The following is a 16,900-nucleotide window of genomic DNA, read 5'->3' as shown; positions in this document are numbered from 1 at the left end:
TATACTAACCAATTGCAAACTAAACTAGTTAAAGATTAACCTTAAAAAATACATTTTAGAACTTCGTGATACCCTCATAAAAGGCAGGAAACTAAGGGTATTAAAACAATAGTCATTATTCTAGTTACTTTGCATCAAGTCTAAAAGATCCAGATAAAGGAACTGTTTTGTTTTGATTCAATTTAAATACTTTAAAATTGGAATTATTAATTGATAGTATAATTAAATTTTAAATAATATACACAAATGATTTGAACAGGTTTTATATTCAGTAACTTGCATGGTTTTTACACTGGCACTTTTATCACTAATTTAGGAGAATCAGATGCATTTCCCTCCATATACTTAGGCACTAAGATTTCAAATTTATAAATATGGTAGTATTTTAAATTTTTACATGAATATTGGGTTTATTTTTGTTTTCCTTTGTTCCCTAGGTATTATCCAGTTTTGTAAGGAAAACACTTTTATATCACAATCAAAACTTGTCTTGGTTACTAGACTGTAGCCATAATTGGGTTACAGTCACTTAGATTCATTATTTGGAATTAATACTTACTAAAACAGAACTAAATGAAACTTATCTCCTAGAATTTCATATTTGCATTTACCTGCACTGCAGAATGGGTTTAAACTATATTTTAGCTGTTAGGAAATACTAATATACTTAAGCAAACTTGTTATCTTTGACTACTCAGAACTCTTGAGTAGTCAACTTTTACCTTTGAGTTCACTTTAAACTCTATCTGATTCATTCCAAAAAGAAGATTTTAAAATAGAAGTTAGACTTCATTAAGATATTAACTTCAAATCGGGAAGAAAAATTAATGTACTGAAAGTTTGACAAGTTCATTAAAATTTTTTTAGCATGTCTTGATACATTAACTTATCAGCTTTTTCTTCTTTGTGCTGGCATTTCCTTAATGTTTGTTTCACCTCGCTGGCTCATTGGATTGCTACTACTTATACTTTCATGGATTTTATCTTCGCAGTTTATGATATCTTGCAAAGCCTTTTCCATGTCTGCTTGACCAGCTGTACTGGCTGTTTTGGGCAAAGTCATTTGCAGTGCACACCACAGAGTAGTGCGTGCTTTCCTCGTTGCCACACACATCTCTTTAATTGCTGAAGCAAGGGCAAAAACATCTCTGTCATCTTGGCATCTAGGAACTCCCTGCCTTTGCCAATTTGATGCATTAACAATTTCATCCTTTCGACGTGACTGTACAATGTGAATGGATTCCAAGTGTCTATCAAGAGCAGTAGAGATATTAGCATGAAGAGGAGAGCTTCGGAGACGTTCCATTTTGCCTAGCAAAGTCACAACTCTGGCTTGTTCTCGAAGTTCATCCACAATTAAGCGATCAACTCTAGATGGGTTAGAGGTCAGCCTTGGAATTGGAGTATTGTTAGTGCTGGATACTTTTTTTCCTGGATAATTCTTGGCAAGGGCTAATTCAGTCTTTTTCCTCTCCTTTTCTAATGCTCTCCATTGTTCATAGCATTCTTCTAGACGAACATGAAGTTCACTGGCTGGTCCACTACGGGTTTTAATTGGTCTTTGAAATCCAAAAGTTGGTACGAAACCAGAAAAGGAATTATCACCATACATCATATCATTAAAATAAGGGTATAAATGGCTTAAGTCATCATAAGAAAACAAATCATAGGAATCCAACAGTGGAACAACTGAATGGCCAAATGGGTGAGTAGCTCTTAGGGGAAACCCATTTGAACCAAGTTGTTGAAAACACTGATTATGCCTTAAGTCTCCCATCATATAATTATTAGAAAAGCATGATGCCTGTGTGCGACCCACACGGCTATTAATATTGCTATCTCCACTTCCTTGTCTGTGGCTATTAAAATGACCCTGTGACTCCAGCAGATCTTGATACGTGTTTTGAGATAAGCCATCTAAATGCTTTGGACCTTCCTCAGGATCATAATGTCCACTCTGGGGCTTGGCTTGAAAATTATGTTTGTTTACATTTTCAATGATCCCATACTGCTGAGCTGAATAGCTATCACAAAATCCATTTGGCTGCTTTATTTTTTTATCAGTAACCGATTCAAAGAGATTTTCTTCTCCAGTTTTTGTCAGTCCTTCCATATGATTGACAGATTGGATTCTTTCTGCACCATTGTAACTGAGATCAAAACTGGAAAATGCTGAGGGATTTTCTTGGCAATATTTCTGAAATAAATTGCTATTTGGGGTTAAATTTGTGGATGATAGTTGGGGGAAATCTGAAGAATGGTTAGAACCCTTTGAAGCTGCATTTAAATGACTATTTAATTTCATCAAGTTACCTTGATTTCGATAAGGAATAGGAGTGTTGTTTTTTGTTTGAACATTCATCCATGTTGGTCTGTTTAAGTTGATACCTCCTGAAGATGCTGCTGAGTTTGATAATAAATTCACTGATTTAAAATACTCAGAATTTGGGGGATCAGGTTTAGCAAACTGTTGCTTTTCTGTGACATTTGCAAAATCATTAGTTGGACAAGCTGTGTGAGGTTTTAGTACATATTCTGGTTTTAAGCCAAAATCGGCAGCAAATGCTGCTTCTTTTGCAAACTGTTTTTCTGTCAGGTGTGGTGTAGTTTTTGGAAATGTGAAATTCTGTTGGTCAGGTATTGTCTCCTCCATTTTTTTCTGATTTGCTGGTTTAACCTGAAATAACTTTGTGTACGTGTCTGCTTCTACATTTGGTGTTTCAGGTGTATTGCTATTGGCTAATTTTGTACTATCTTGGACACTAAAATTTGAACACTGATTAAGTTTAGCCTTATTAGGATGAGCATATTCTGGGTATCTACAATAATCTGCATTTTCATTATATCTGTTAAATTGGGAAAGAAACATCTCTGCTCTTTTTTGCTGTAATGGTGCTTCAAGACCTTTAGCACGTATTTTTTCTCTTCCATAAGGGTAAGTATCAACAACTGATTCTTTCATGATATCAGACAGACCAGTCTGTGGTGTAAAACAGTTTTTGATAAATGGATATTCCTGGAATGTTGTCTTAGCTGTATCATTTGTCTGGATATTGTAACAGTTAGAATGATCACTTCGTGATGGGTACATCCATTGTTCTTCAAGGTCTAAACCAGTAAATCCATGATAAAGTTCATCTATTTTTTGTTGTGGTGTGAGATTGCTATTATGCAGATACTGCTTCTCCACTGCTGACACAGATTCACCACTATAAAAAGCTTGCTGAGAGATGGCTGTATCTATTGGCCTTTTGGTTTCTGTTAAGAGGTCATGGTGATCTGCAAATCTGCTTGTGTTCATTGGCCAAACTGACTTTAAGTTGGAGGAGCAGGTCCCTTCAGCAAAATATGGCTGTGATTTATCTTGTTCTTCCAAAATGTTGGACACAAGTCCATATAAGTCTGTTTCACTGCCATAGTCATTTCTTTCAGTTTGAATCCTGTTCTTTACATTGATCTGAGAATTAGAAGATTGCTTAATATCATCTCCATAAGTAGACCACGGTGCATAGAAAAGTGAAGAATCTACAGAATTTGAATATTCTGTTGAGGAAAGTGGAGTGTAGGTCTGCCTTAGGTCTACATTGTCTTCACTATCAGGTCCCTCCCTCAGGCCGGCGGGGAGCCGGGGCGGGCAGGTCTCCCCGTCTCTCACCTCCATGGGGCTCCCCAGCCCCTCCTGGACGAGGTGCAGCTCCTGGGGTAGGGGGCTGAGGGGGGGCGTCGAGGCCCGGCTCCCTCGACCCGCGCCCCGCTGCCGCCGCCGCCGCCGCCCCGGGCGCTGCCTGGAGCCGGTCTGAGGGTGGGGGGCCCGCCGCGGGGAGGGAGGCCCAGGGAGAGGCCGTTACATAGCCGACCACAGGCTCGCGACCCGCCTAAGTGAGTCTTTTTTTAAAAAAGAAAATATTAGGAAGAATTATATGAAAATCAATTAGATACACTATATGTAACAGCAAATTTTTAGAAGGATATGCACAACAAAAAGTGACAGGAAGGAGAAACTCTGCATAGATATAAAATACAGACTAAATTATTAAAAATATTTCTTTTCAAAAATATTTTATTTATTTGAGAGAGAGAGAGAGAGAAATCTTCCATTTCCTGGTTCACTCCCCAAGTGGCCTTGATGGCCAGAGCCAGGCTGATCCAAAGTCAGGAGCCAGGAGCTTCTTCCAAGTCTCTTACATGGTGCAGGGGTCCAAGGACTTGGGCCATCTTCCACTGATTTCCCAGGCCATAGCAGAGAGCTGGATCGGAAGTGGAGCAGCCAGGACTCAAACCGGTGCCCATATGGGACACTGGCACTGCAGGCGGCGGATTTACCAGCTATGCCACAGCACCGGCCCCAACATTGTTTCAAGGTGAAACCACTGGACAGCTGGGAACACAAGAGAATTTCCTTAACTTGACAATGTGCATCTATGAAAAATCCACAGATAACATTACACTTTTTTCCCACTTTCTCAAACTTTATTAAAGAAAAAAAAAGTGGTGGTAAATCTTTAGAAGAAAGTCACTTTCCTGGGATTCCTACTAAAAATGTGACATTTGATTTCTGTACACATGCCAGAAGTGTAATTGCTTCCCAAGTAGTCAGGAGGGGAGAAGCTGAACTCCAGTGTTCACCTGCCACATTCCCCATTCTGTGGTCTGTCTTTGGGTCAGCATTAATTGCTTGCACAGCAACTGTGGTTTCATTAGTTTTTGTCTGTATCTCTCTCGGCTCTTCTATATTCAGCAATCACAGAATCTGAGCATCCCCCATGTCAAAACCAAGGATACAAGAATATGTTTGTCTATAGCAACAGGAAAGCCCTCTTTTGTTTGATTTGCTTTAGCAACTGCATCAAGTGCCAGGTGCTCCTGACCCAGAATGCGAATTGCCAATTGCTGTAAGCATTAGCAGGTGGTCGTCATGTCTGACATGAGATTGACTCTGAAGAAAGCCAAATCCATTACACCAGCCTTGAAATCAGGATTATTTACACCCAAACAGATCAGTGGCTCTGCATTTTTAGTTGCATTGTCAGCTTTTTTGAATTATCAGGTACTAAGCTCTAGTATTTTTCAGCATTATCTCCATATTCAAGTCTAACAGCTAAACCAAGAAGGCTGTCAGTTGCTTCCTGTCAATCTTGAGTCTTGACAGGACAGTTAACATCTCTAAGATACATTTCAAAGAACTTGGGCAGGTCACAGGGATGTTTCTTAAATTTCCTGTCTTCATTCTTCTAGTGCTTGACTTTCTTATCTTCAAGCCAAATAACAAAGTTTCTAAATTCCCTTTCATCTTTGTAGTTAAAGCCAGCAGGGTTCCAATCCAGCTCCCGGCTAATGCACTGGGGAAAGCAGCAGCAGATGGCCCAAGTACTTGGGCCCTTGCCATCCACGTGGGAGACCCAGAGGGAGTTCCAGGCTCCTGGCTTCAGCCTGGTCCAGCCCTGGCTGTTGCAGTCATTTGGGGAATGAACCAGTGGATGGAAGATCTGTCTCCCTGTCTCTCCCACTCTGTAACTCTGCCTTTCAAGTAAACTAAACAATCTTTAAAAAATAAAAAGAATGGAGTACTGGCACACGCTACAGCATGGATGAGCTTTGAACACATTCGGTAAAAAGAAGCCAGGCACAAAAGGCCCTATACCGTATCATTTTGTTTATGTGAAATATCGGAACAGGCAAGTCTGCAGACAGAAAGTACATTAGTAGTCGCGCAGGGCTAGGGGTAGGAAGGAGTAGAGAAAATACGGACTGACTGCACACGGCATGGGGTTCCTTTTGATGAAAATGTTCTGGAATTCGATAATGATGATAATTCAACAATTTTGTGAATATACTAAAAACCATTATATCGTACCCTTTAAGAGTGCATTTTATGGTGTGTTATGTCTCGTAAAAAGAGAATATACTATTTAAACAAAAATAATAACATAGTGTGGATTATTTAAAAAGTACAGCATGTGGAGATACTCAAGGGGGAGAATTTTTAAAAAATTATTTGAGAGGCAGACACAGACACATGAGTAATACAGAGAGAAAGTGAGAGAAAAAAGAGAGAGAGAGAGAAAATCTTCAATCCTCTGGTTTATCCCTCAAATGACTTTGGTGGCTGGGATTGGGCTGGGACCAAAAAGTGTGGAAGCCAGGAACTCAATCCACGGGGGTGGCAGCACCCCAATGACTTGAGCCATCACTACTGCCTCCCAGAGTCTGCCTTAGCAGGAAGCTGGAGTCAGGAGCCAGAGCCAGAGCTGTATATCAAACACAGCCACTCCAATGTGAGACACACACATTGTAACTGCTAGGCTAAACGCCTGCCCCAAACCGGGAGAGGGGAATGTATGCTATTGTAACACATTTAGAGCATACAAATGTACTCCAAATAGTCTGTGGAAAGTGGAATTAAAAGATAAGTTTATCTTGATGTGCAAAATATGGGAGTCCACGCACAGATGTGTCAAAAATATGCATTTCCATGAACTTTCTGAAGACTCCTTTTACATACAGTAGTATTATGTGACTTAAATACAGACTGTGATAAGTTAAAATGTGTGCCTTTATGGTAAATAAGCCACCGAATTTTCCAACCAAAATGTTATCATTACTGTGCCACAAATGACACAGAACGGAAGTAGAAAATAATATTCAATTAATCCAAAACAGAGCACCAAAAGTGAACAAAGTATAAATGGAACAAATACAAAACCAATAACAAGAGGACAGGTTTAAACTTAACCATAACAATAACCATGTTAAATGCAGTCTGTTAAAAAAAAAAAACAGACTGTCAGGTTACATAAAACACTAAGATCTCAGTATACCCTCAAGAAATGCACTTCTAATAGAAAATAAAAGGTTAAAAGTAAAATAATGGGAAAAATGTATCAAAGAAAGCTAGAGGACTATATTTCTATCAATGTAGCCCTCAGAGCAATGAATTAACATATCCTTCACCTTATTACAATTATCATAATGACACAGGGATCATTTTATCAAGAAGACATAAGAATCAGGAGTAACTATGCACCTAGTAACAGATTTTATTTTATTTTTTTTGATTTATTTATTTATTTGAAGGCAGAGTTACAAAGAGGCAGAGGCATAGAGAGAGAGAGAGAGGTCTTCTATCCACTGGTTCAAAATTCCCCAGATGGCCACAATGGCCAGAGCTGTGCCGATCCGAAGCCAGGAGCCAGGAGCTTCTAACGGGTCTCCCACAGGGGTACAGGGGCCCAAGGACTTGGACCATATTCTACTGCTTTCCCAGGCCATAGCAGAGAGGTGGATTGGAAGTGGAGCAGCCGAGACTTGAATCGGTGCTGTAGGTGGCAGCTTTACCAACTATGCCACAGCACCAGCCCCACAGATTTTCTTTTTTTTTTTTTGAAGCTTTTAATATAGCGATTCTCCCCCCCCCCATAACCATCCTCCACTCCCACTCCTGTCCCACCTCCTACTCCTTCTCCCATCCCATTTTTCATTAAGATCCATTTTCAATTAACGTTATGTACAGAATATCAACTCTATACTAAGTAAAGATTTCAACAGTTTACACACAGAGACACACAAAATATAAAGTACTGTTTGAATACTAGTTTTACTGTTAATTCTCATAGTACAACTCATCAAGGAGAGGTCCTACATGGCGAGTAAGTGCACAGTGACTCCTGTTGTTAATTTAACAACTAACACTCCTGTTTATGGCATCAGTGATCATCCCAGGCTCTTGTCATGAGCTGCCAGGGCTATGGAGGCCTTTTGTGAGCACAAACTCCATCAGTATTTAGACAAGGCCATAAGTAAATTTTCAAAATAGATGAAGTGGGGTCTGGCGCTGTGGTGCAGTGGGTAAAAGCCACTGCCTGCAGTGTTGACGTCCCAGATGAGCGCCGGTTCGAGTCCCAGCTGCTCCACTTTCTTTTCTTTTCTTTTTTTTTTTTGACAGGCAGAGTGGACAGTGAGAGAGAGAGACAGAGAGAAAGGTCTTCTTTCTGCCGTTGGTTCACCCTCCAATGGCGCTGCGGCGGGCACATCTCGCTGATCCGAAGCCAGGAGCCAGGTGCTTCTCCTGTTCTCCCATGGGGTGCAGGGCGCAAGGACTTGGGCCATCCTCCACTGCACTCCCGGGCCATAGCAGAGAGCTGGCCTGGAAGAGGGGCAACAGGGACAGAATCCGGCGCCCTGAATGGGACTAGAACCCAGTGTGCTGGCGCTGAAGGCGGAGGATTAGCCTATTGAGCCGCGGCTGCTCCACTTTCAATCCAGCTCTCTGCTATGGCCTGGGAAAGAAGTGGAGGATGGCCCAGGTGTTTGGGCTCCTGCAGCCGCGTGGGAGACTCAGAAGAAACTCCTGGCTTCTGGCTTCAGATCGGTGAAGCTCCGGCTGTTGAGGCCATCTGGGGAGTGAGCCAGCAGATGGAAGACTCTCTCTCTCTGCTTCTCTGTAACTCTACCTTTCATAGAAATAAATAAATCTTAAAAACAATAGATGAAATGAAAACAGAGCTGCAAGGAGAAAAACCTCAGCACATTTTGAAACCGCACGGCTGCTTCTGCTTGCTCAGGGAGAATAGGAGAAAATGCAGGTTTCCCAGAGTAGAAGATGAGTCTGTGAAGATGGCTTAAGGCTGTTAGCACGTTACACTCCACGGCGTGGGGGGGAGATTCTTGTGTTGCCACTGTCCTTAAGGTGGGCAACAGCTGTCACATCTGAATGTACATAGTGGAGTTGAGGACATACTTTAAGTCAGTAACCCCAAGGGCACACTTTTTATTTTCTGACTACTTTGAGCCAAGCAGGACACTATTTTAGCCTAGATGTTTTCCAACTTTTCTTTAACCTTTTCTGCCTCTCTAATCAGATAAACAGCTACATACTGCTTAGCCCACTTGGCTTGATGTCTCTTCATTTGATTCCCAGCCTAAATTTCTGCTGAACGGAGCCAAATAAGGAAAACTATTGCATGTGAAATATGACCAATGGAGGTTATGGTTAGCAAACTCAAGTTGCCTCTGTGTGCATTTTGGTATAGTAACTAAAATATTAATGAACTTTTCTGTTGGAACTAAAGGAATTTCCCCCTCCTCGGAGCACTCTCTGCGCTGTCTGTAAGAGACGATACATAGATATTATCTTGGTGGTCTCACACTTATGTAACTGGTCCTTACTTGGACATCAGTCAGGCTGCAGACTTTGTAGAGCAGAATTTGGATTCAAGAGCTCGAAAGAAGCTCACACGGGGTGGGTGCCAGGTCAGATCCAAAAGGGTTTCTTTAGCTACAGAAGCGCAATTCAGACAGACAAGAATATCCTAACGTATGGTGAATTCACTACAAGTCCCCCGTGTCCAAGGGCTGATTTCAAAGGGTCTCTGGTGCTGCAATGGTGCTAGGAAAAGCATCCAATTTTAACTCGGAACCAAGATTTCCAAAATGTGCAGGCTCTATGAGTCTCTAGCACACAGTATTCTGAGTCTTTTTTTTCTGATAGAAATATCTTTATGACTACATGATAATGGCTAGATTTTTCCCCCAAAGAAACCTTTTATTTAAGGAATACAAACTTCATGCACTTCACAAGTACAACTTTAGGAATATAGTGATATATAGTGATTCTTCCCACCATACCTGCCCTCCCACCCACTCTCCCACCCCTCCTCCTCTCTCTCCCATTTCCAGTCCTGTTCCCCACTAAGATAATGGCTAGATTTTGAGTGGAAAGAACTTAGTAACTTATCCTGTGACCTAGAGAGAGTCAGTTAACCATTCCAAGACTCAGCTCTGTGACTGTAAATTGGAGCTAATCCTTACTATGTTGAGGCTAAGATGAAACATGTCAAGAATGACATTTTAATGACAACTACACAAGATGCTACTCTTAGAGCTACTGAGGCATTAAAGGTAGCCTTTCTCAGAGGCCAAGTAAGGGTCAAATTATTGTGTCAAAGAAACACAAGAAGATTGGACATGCGAGTTTACCATTGTAGCTAATGATATACGGGCAACAGCAAGTACTTTAATGGCCTTGAAGAAATCAATTGGAAAACTATTTTATATGAGAAGAAAGCATGTTCACATCTTGGTAGATGCCAGGTGGCCCTGTTGAAATTAGCAAGTTGTCTTAGACTGGTTTTGGCTTTACAATCTGTATGCCTTCCACATTCCCTAGTGTGAGCATTCACTCTGGTATCGTTGTTGAACGGATGGGAATCAGATCTGAACTACTGTGGCCTTACCTTTCACAGATGTGCTTGAAGGTAGAAAACCACTACTAAACTGCCTATGTCCCAGCTAGTAACACTTCAGGGCTTTTCACTGGCTGCAGGCACGTATACCTAGCTTGGCAGACCCCTCTAGTGGAAGCACTGCTAGGAATTTTCTTTCTGGAGCTTTCAGATATCAGTTATCAGTAGTTAGACTCTAGCCTGCCAATGAGGCAACAGAAATGCTTCATTTGGAGTAGGATGGAGCAAGCCAAATGACCCCCTAGAGAAAGTCAAAGTGCATTCTTTAGAGATCTAATAGGACCACATTTGGGAAAAGCTAAGTAATTTAGAAGCATAATGAATACATTTTGCCTCATTTCACCCTAAGAACTTTGTAAGATAGCTTCCAATACAGCTTATTGAACTAAGTCTTAATTAAGTGGTGCTAAATCATATGTTTGCTAGTCTAGTCCAAAATTGCAAGTGGAAGATGTTTAATCACGCATGTCAATTTTATTAATTCCCCCTAATTTTCCACCTATAGAATAAAGCACCTCCCCTAGATTTTGGAAATGAAAAGCAGTTGTGTGCTCATCAGGCCATCAACAGCAAACAGACAACATCCTTAGATTAGAATCATCTGAGGAGAGTTTAATTAGAAAGATACAAGTGGTTTGTAAGGGAACCACAAAAGGAAATTCAGGAATCCAGGTCTACAACATAAGACTTTTTACTATACCTAGACCCAACGGGATGAGAAGAAAGAGGTTGCTGTAATCAGAAGGGGAGATAATTAAGAACAGATCATCCAGAAAGGAATAGCAACATTCAACTGAGGGGCACAAGCCAACCTGGAGGCAACGCTACAAAGAAGTCATGAAAACAAATACCCTACCCCCACTCTTGTCTTTCCCTGTGCTCTCCTGCTGGGGCATCACATTGATTAACCCAACCAGAAGCCAGAGGGCTCAGATACCCTCTGGAGCTGAAAACAGAATGAAGGCTGCAGTATGAATCTGGAGAGGGAAGCAAAGATTTCTGGCACAAATTGTTATGATGTCAGCAATTGCTCTCTTGTGGGGTCAGGTGTTGTCCACTCAGAGAAATAACGAATGAAGGTAATATAAATGTGATTTTAGACTGTTGATGTATTGGGAAACAGGTTACTGATCTGGCTTCATCCAGATGGCTACTTCTGGCAAAAAGTCCCACGATCTGTCCTAATTTGGCATACAGTTAATCAGGTTTGGTAGTTAAAGATAGGATAGCATGATTCTTCAGAGTATACGTGTATAACATGACAACTGCCTATCTTTCTGGTTGAGTTGATTTTGGATTGCCATCTTTCATGGTACCTTATAGCTATTAAACATCCGATGAACTCAATAGATAGACCCTCTGGATTAAATCCCTTCCATGGCCCAACTTATGAGTGTTTTTACAAAACAAACCTTCCTGGCATCCTGAATATACTCTATACTGCTATAAAATGAAAACATATGCTTTCGCAATATTATTCAGTTTAACTTGGAGCTGCCTCAGGATGAAGGTGTTTGTACAGTCCAGCATAGAATCAAGCTTTTCTGTCAAAGAAGCCAATTGAAGTCCTCACCAAACAAAAGTGATTTTTCTCTGCTTCTGTGTTGAGAGCCATGAGGGGTGCTACCCCAGCCAACTCCTAATCAGGCTCTTAAGAAGAGAATCTTTGACAGCAAGTTTGTCTCTTCACAAGGGATGCCGACATTGGGAACTGGCCCAACTCGTGGAATATTTGCTATCAATTTTTATGAACCTGGAACAGTACATGCAACTTAAATCATGGAATCTAGAGGTAGGACTTTTGAGTAACCTACCCTTAACTCAACAAACTTTTACACATGCTGATTCATTTTTATAGGCAATAGTGCCCTCTTGTGATTAACTTCTGAATAAACTTTAGATGGCTTGGCATGACCAGTGAGTTTTCAATTAACCATGCTGGAGCAGAGAATCCCGCTGGCATAAAAAATATATGAAGTGTTCTTCAAATCTGTCTGGATGGGAAAAAACACTGTACAAACACATGATGTCAAATAAAACCTCTACTGGAAGTTATCAGTGTGACACCAACATAGCATTAGACTGCAGACCAAGCCAACGAGACAGAAAAACAATAGGAACATAGAGTTTCCTATATAACATATATGTCTGTCCGTCCATCCATCCATCCATCATCTACTGACCTAGCTACTTACCTCTTTTATTTATTTTAAAAGGTGGAGATCGTGAACCACTTTTTCCACATAGCTATAGGCCATTAGGATTTAGTCCTTTACAAGTTGAATCATGAAAGATTCATTTTTTTTAAATTTTAAACATCCATATTTATTTTGTTTTGTTTGTTTTTTTTATTTAGTGAATATAAATTTCCAAAGTACAGCTTATGGATTACAATGGCTTCCCCCCCATAACTTCCCTCCCACCTGCAACCCTCCCCTTTCCCACTCGCTCTCCCCTTCCATTCACATCGATTCATTTTCAATTCTCTTTATATACAGAAAATCAGTTTAGTATATATAAAGATTTCAACAGTTTGCCCTCACATAGCAACACAAAGTGGAAAAATACTGTTGGAGTACTAGTTATAGCATTAAATAACAGTGTACAGCACATTAATGACAGAGATCCTGCATGATATATTTTTTAAAAGATTAATTTTCTATGTAATTTCCAATTTAACACCAAGGTTCTTTTTTTCATTTTCAATTATCTTTATATACAGAAGATCGCTTCAGTATATAGTAAGTAAAGATTTCATCAGTTTGCACCCACACATAACCACAAAGTGTAAAAATACTGTTTCAGTACTAGCTATATCATTACTTCACCTTGGACAACCTATTAAGGACAGATCCCACATGGGACGTAAGTACACAGTGACTCCTGATGTTGATTTAACAATTTAACACTCTTGTTTATGGCGTCAGTAATCTCCCTGATTCATCTTTTAAAACCACATTTGGTCAAATTGTTAAATCAACAACAGGAGTCATTGTGTACTTTCGTCTCATGTGGGATCTGTCCTTAATGTGTTGTCCAATGTGAAGTAATGCTATAACTAGTACTGAAACAGTATTTTTACACTTTGTGTTTCTGTGTGGGTGCAAACTGATGAAATCCTTACTTACTATATACTGAAGTGATCTTCTGTATATAAAAATAATTGAAAATGAAAAAAAAAACCTTGGTTTTAAATTGGACATTGCATAGAAAATTAATCTTTAAAAAATATCATGTAGGATCTCTGTCCTTAATGTGCTGTACATTGTGATTTAATGCTATAACTAATACTCCAACAGCATTTTTCACTTTGTGTTACTATGTGGGGGCAAACTGTTGAAATCTTTACTTAATATATACTAAACTGATCTTCTGTATATAAAGAGAATTGAAGATGAATCTTGATGTGAATGGAAGGGGAGAGGGAGCGGGAAAGGAGAGGATTGTGGGTGGGAGGGAATTTTGTGTGGGGGGGGAAGCCATTGTAATCCATAAGCTGTACTTTGGAAATTTATATTCATTAAATAAAAGTTTTAAAAAAAACCACATTTGTTACACTAAATCATTTGGTAATCAACCTATATGATTAAATGAACAGCTCATTCGTTGCCTGCTTATGTGGGAAAATCATTATTTGTGTATGACTGCAAAACTCACAAAAGGTAACTATGAGAGTAGCTGGACCGAAATAATCTTTGGGTAATTGGTGGCAAAGGAGGTCCACAAACATTAAGGTCCTGCAATGGAATTAGGTGTGTGTACTTCAAAGAGCAAACCAGGGTTGGGGAATCTTAGGGGATTTAAAAAACACAAAGGAGCCAGTGCTGTGGCATAGTGGGTGAAGCTGCCTCCTGCAGTGCCAGCATCCCATATGGGCACTGGTTCGAGTCCCAGCTGCTCCACTTACGATCTAGCTCTCTGCTATGGCCTGGGAAGGCAGTAGAAGATGGCCCAAGTCCTTGGGTCCCTGTGCCCTTGTGGGAGACCTGGAGGAAGCTCCTGGCTCCTGGCTTCAGATCAGCCCAGCTCCAACCATTGCGGCCATTTGCGGAGTGAACCAGTGGATGGAAGACCTCTCTCTCTCTCTGCCTCTGCCTCTCTGTAACTCTGCCTTTCAAATAAATATAAATCTTTAAAAAAAGTTATATAAAAAACCCACATAAATCCATTAACATGCAATAATTTATAAAGTAATAAAAGGAAGTTATTTTTGAGCCAAGGTTTACATTCAGCTATATACAAAGAGGGTAAACCACAAAGGGCAAAATCATTAGTGTTTACAATGCAACTCAAGCAGCAACCTTTGAATATAAAGCATGTAGGAAAACATGTAAGATGTAATATGTGTGTTTTCAGTTACAGTGACCCACTGCTCTCTTTTCATGTATGGGACTAAATGGAACAATAGAGCTATAATTTTTAATTGGCTAGCCAAAATAAACAAAATCATTAGTTACTATTGCTTATATCCTAAATTTTACCACTATTGGCTCCAAACTTTTAGATTTTTGCATGGGTTCATATTAGAACAAAAAATTCTCAAAATTATTTTCATTGTCTAACATTTTAGCTGCAACAGAAAATCTTTTAGAGGTTTTTAGCAAGTCTTCAACTATTTTGGAGAGTGACGTGTTCATCTCAATAATTAAGAATATCAGCACACTAATCTGCTTTAAATGTTAACAAATTCTTCCCCAAATAGAAACTAGTTCTACTTCCTCAGTCATCAACAAAATGTTGTGAAGAAATTTATTATCTCAAAAATACCCTCTAAGAGATAGCTTTCTTACTCGGAAAAAAAGTTTATATCTACTATATTTTGCTGTCATCTCTCAAAGTGATTAAAGTTTACAGAAACCGATTCTCTGAGAAAGATGACTTGTTCACGTGTAGATGTGTAATTTATCTATAAACGAGCAGGTTTCTTAAATGTAGGCTGAAGAGACACACAACAAACCATGCTTATGATATATATCTTTAATTAAATTTATATTGGTGGGTTAAAAAACATTAAGTGAGAAGATGATTGCTAAGGAAGGCATCCTATAGCTATTTATAATAAAATGTTTAAAATAAAAAAAGAGTAAGAAACATCAGTTGACATTTTGTAATCGAAGAGACAAGACTAACAGAGTGTTGTCTCCCCAGTTCTCATACAAGCAGATACCACAGGAGAATAATTCTTACATAAGAAGCACCAGTATAAGAATCATTAATTTTTGTGTGTACTTTTGTTTCTCAAAATTGTGGGGGAGAACTTTGCCCAGTCAGGGATGAGCAAAAACAAGAGTATCTTGCAGAATACAGTAAAAAAGGAATTACTCTTAGGTATTATAATTTGGTATGTGTATGTATATGTATATGCTTTTTTTAAAAAAGGGAAGCGAGAACTTTGGGGGATAAAATTCAAAATAAATTTACTCTCAGTAGTAATGATGTAAGAGTATAAATTCTCTCACTTTGAGAAACACGGATATAACATCTTTCCATCTGTATTCTAGGCTTTCTTACATTTTCTGTAAAGAGTGAATCATGCCAGGTCGCATCTAAATGACTCAAACATTTTGAGCTAAAAACTGTTTACACAATATACACATTCTTTACTTACAGAGTGAAATCAACTTAACACTTTTATATTAAACACTTGGGATACAGTAGGATTAGTAGCACCATGAAGAATAATTCTTCCCCCGAACTGAAGTCTTTTATTTTACTATGTGTGATTCTTCTCGGCGTTGACTTTCTAATGTGCCATTTTAATAAGTGGGCAAACCATATATTCTTCATCTTGTAATCCTCAGAAAAAGTCATTCTAGACCCAAAAGGTAAATCCATTTTCTTATTTCTTTCACAGAAAAACTTGCTCTGGCACATTGCTGAGGTACGTCTGAATCTTCGTGGTTACTAGTCAGCATGCTCTCTTGGTCATATATAGTAGCACCATTGGTGGCAGCAGTGGTAAGGTTGGGGAGAGTGAGACATTGCATTCTGGGAATTTTATATATATATATATATATATATGCATATGTGTATATATATATATATATATGTCACATTTAAAAACACACAAGGAATTCTTCAAAATGTTATGTCCTCTTCATGCACACTTGACACCGGCTAATACGTGTCCTCAAGTCTCCAGCTTTCAGTGTTTCTGATTGAGGTTTACTGGGAAACGAGAAAGAAGACAATCAGATTCACCTTCCCTGGTATTTCAACTCTATTATGGGTTCAAATTCATAGTCAGACGTTCTCTTTGTGGGAGGTAGACATAATGGTTTATTTTTGAGAAGTGTACTCGAACACAGTGACTGGTATGGCCTTAGAGCCATAACTGGGTCATAGGTAGTTTATAACTGTTCTCTCCATCACTATTATCTTTACATCCTCGTGCCTCCCTCTCTACCTCTGAAACCTTTTTTCTAATACTCATAGAATGAAAGAGATCTGTGCAACTAATAATGAATACATGATACAGACAATAACAATATCCAGAAATGATAAGTCGAGAGAAGCAGCAAATAAAAATAAATTTAAACTGAAAGAAATTCAATAGATTGAAATATCCTGGGGTAGATGTATTATATGTGTTCTTACTCATCCAAACAGAGAAGAGAGCTTTTGAAAATATACTGGGAAGGTAGATAAATGGACTGAAG

General features: G+C 39.3%; 2 protein-coding genes and 1 pseudogene across 2 annotated transcripts in view; all 3 read right to left on the bottom strand.

The window, feature by feature from the left end:
• Window positions 1-889: 889 nt before the first annotated feature.
• On the bottom strand, window positions 890-3,661 carry LOC133752595 (meiosis-specific coiled-coil domain-containing protein MEIOC-like). Its single transcript, XM_062183038.1, has one exon. It carries the CDS (start codon window positions 3,659-3,661, stop codon window positions 890-892), a length of 2,772 nt encoding a protein of 923 aa, XP_062039022.1.
• An 852-nt stretch (window positions 3,662-4,513) lies between these two features.
• Window positions 4,514-16,228, bottom strand: LOC133752594 (RNA transcription, translation and transport factor protein-like; annotated as a pseudogene).
• COL4A5 (collagen type IV alpha 5 chain) overlaps window positions 15,113-16,900 on the bottom strand; it is a 236,696-nt gene continuing 234,908 nt past the window's right edge. The window contains exon 51 of the mRNA XM_062183543.1: window positions 15,113-16,409. Coding sequence (XP_062039527.1) covers window positions 16,328-16,409 — 82 coding nt within the window. The 3' untranslated portion in view covers window positions 15,113-16,327. The remainder of the gene's footprint in view (window positions 16,410-16,900) is intronic.

Source organism: Lepus europaeus, chromosome X (genome assembly GCF_033115175.1).
Source record: "Lepus europaeus isolate LE1 chromosome X, mLepTim1.pri, whole genome shotgun sequence".
Classification (NCBI taxonomy): domain Eukaryota; kingdom Metazoa; phylum Chordata; class Mammalia; order Lagomorpha; family Leporidae; genus Lepus; species Lepus europaeus.
This window is presented reverse-complemented; position numbering and strand designations above follow the sequence as displayed.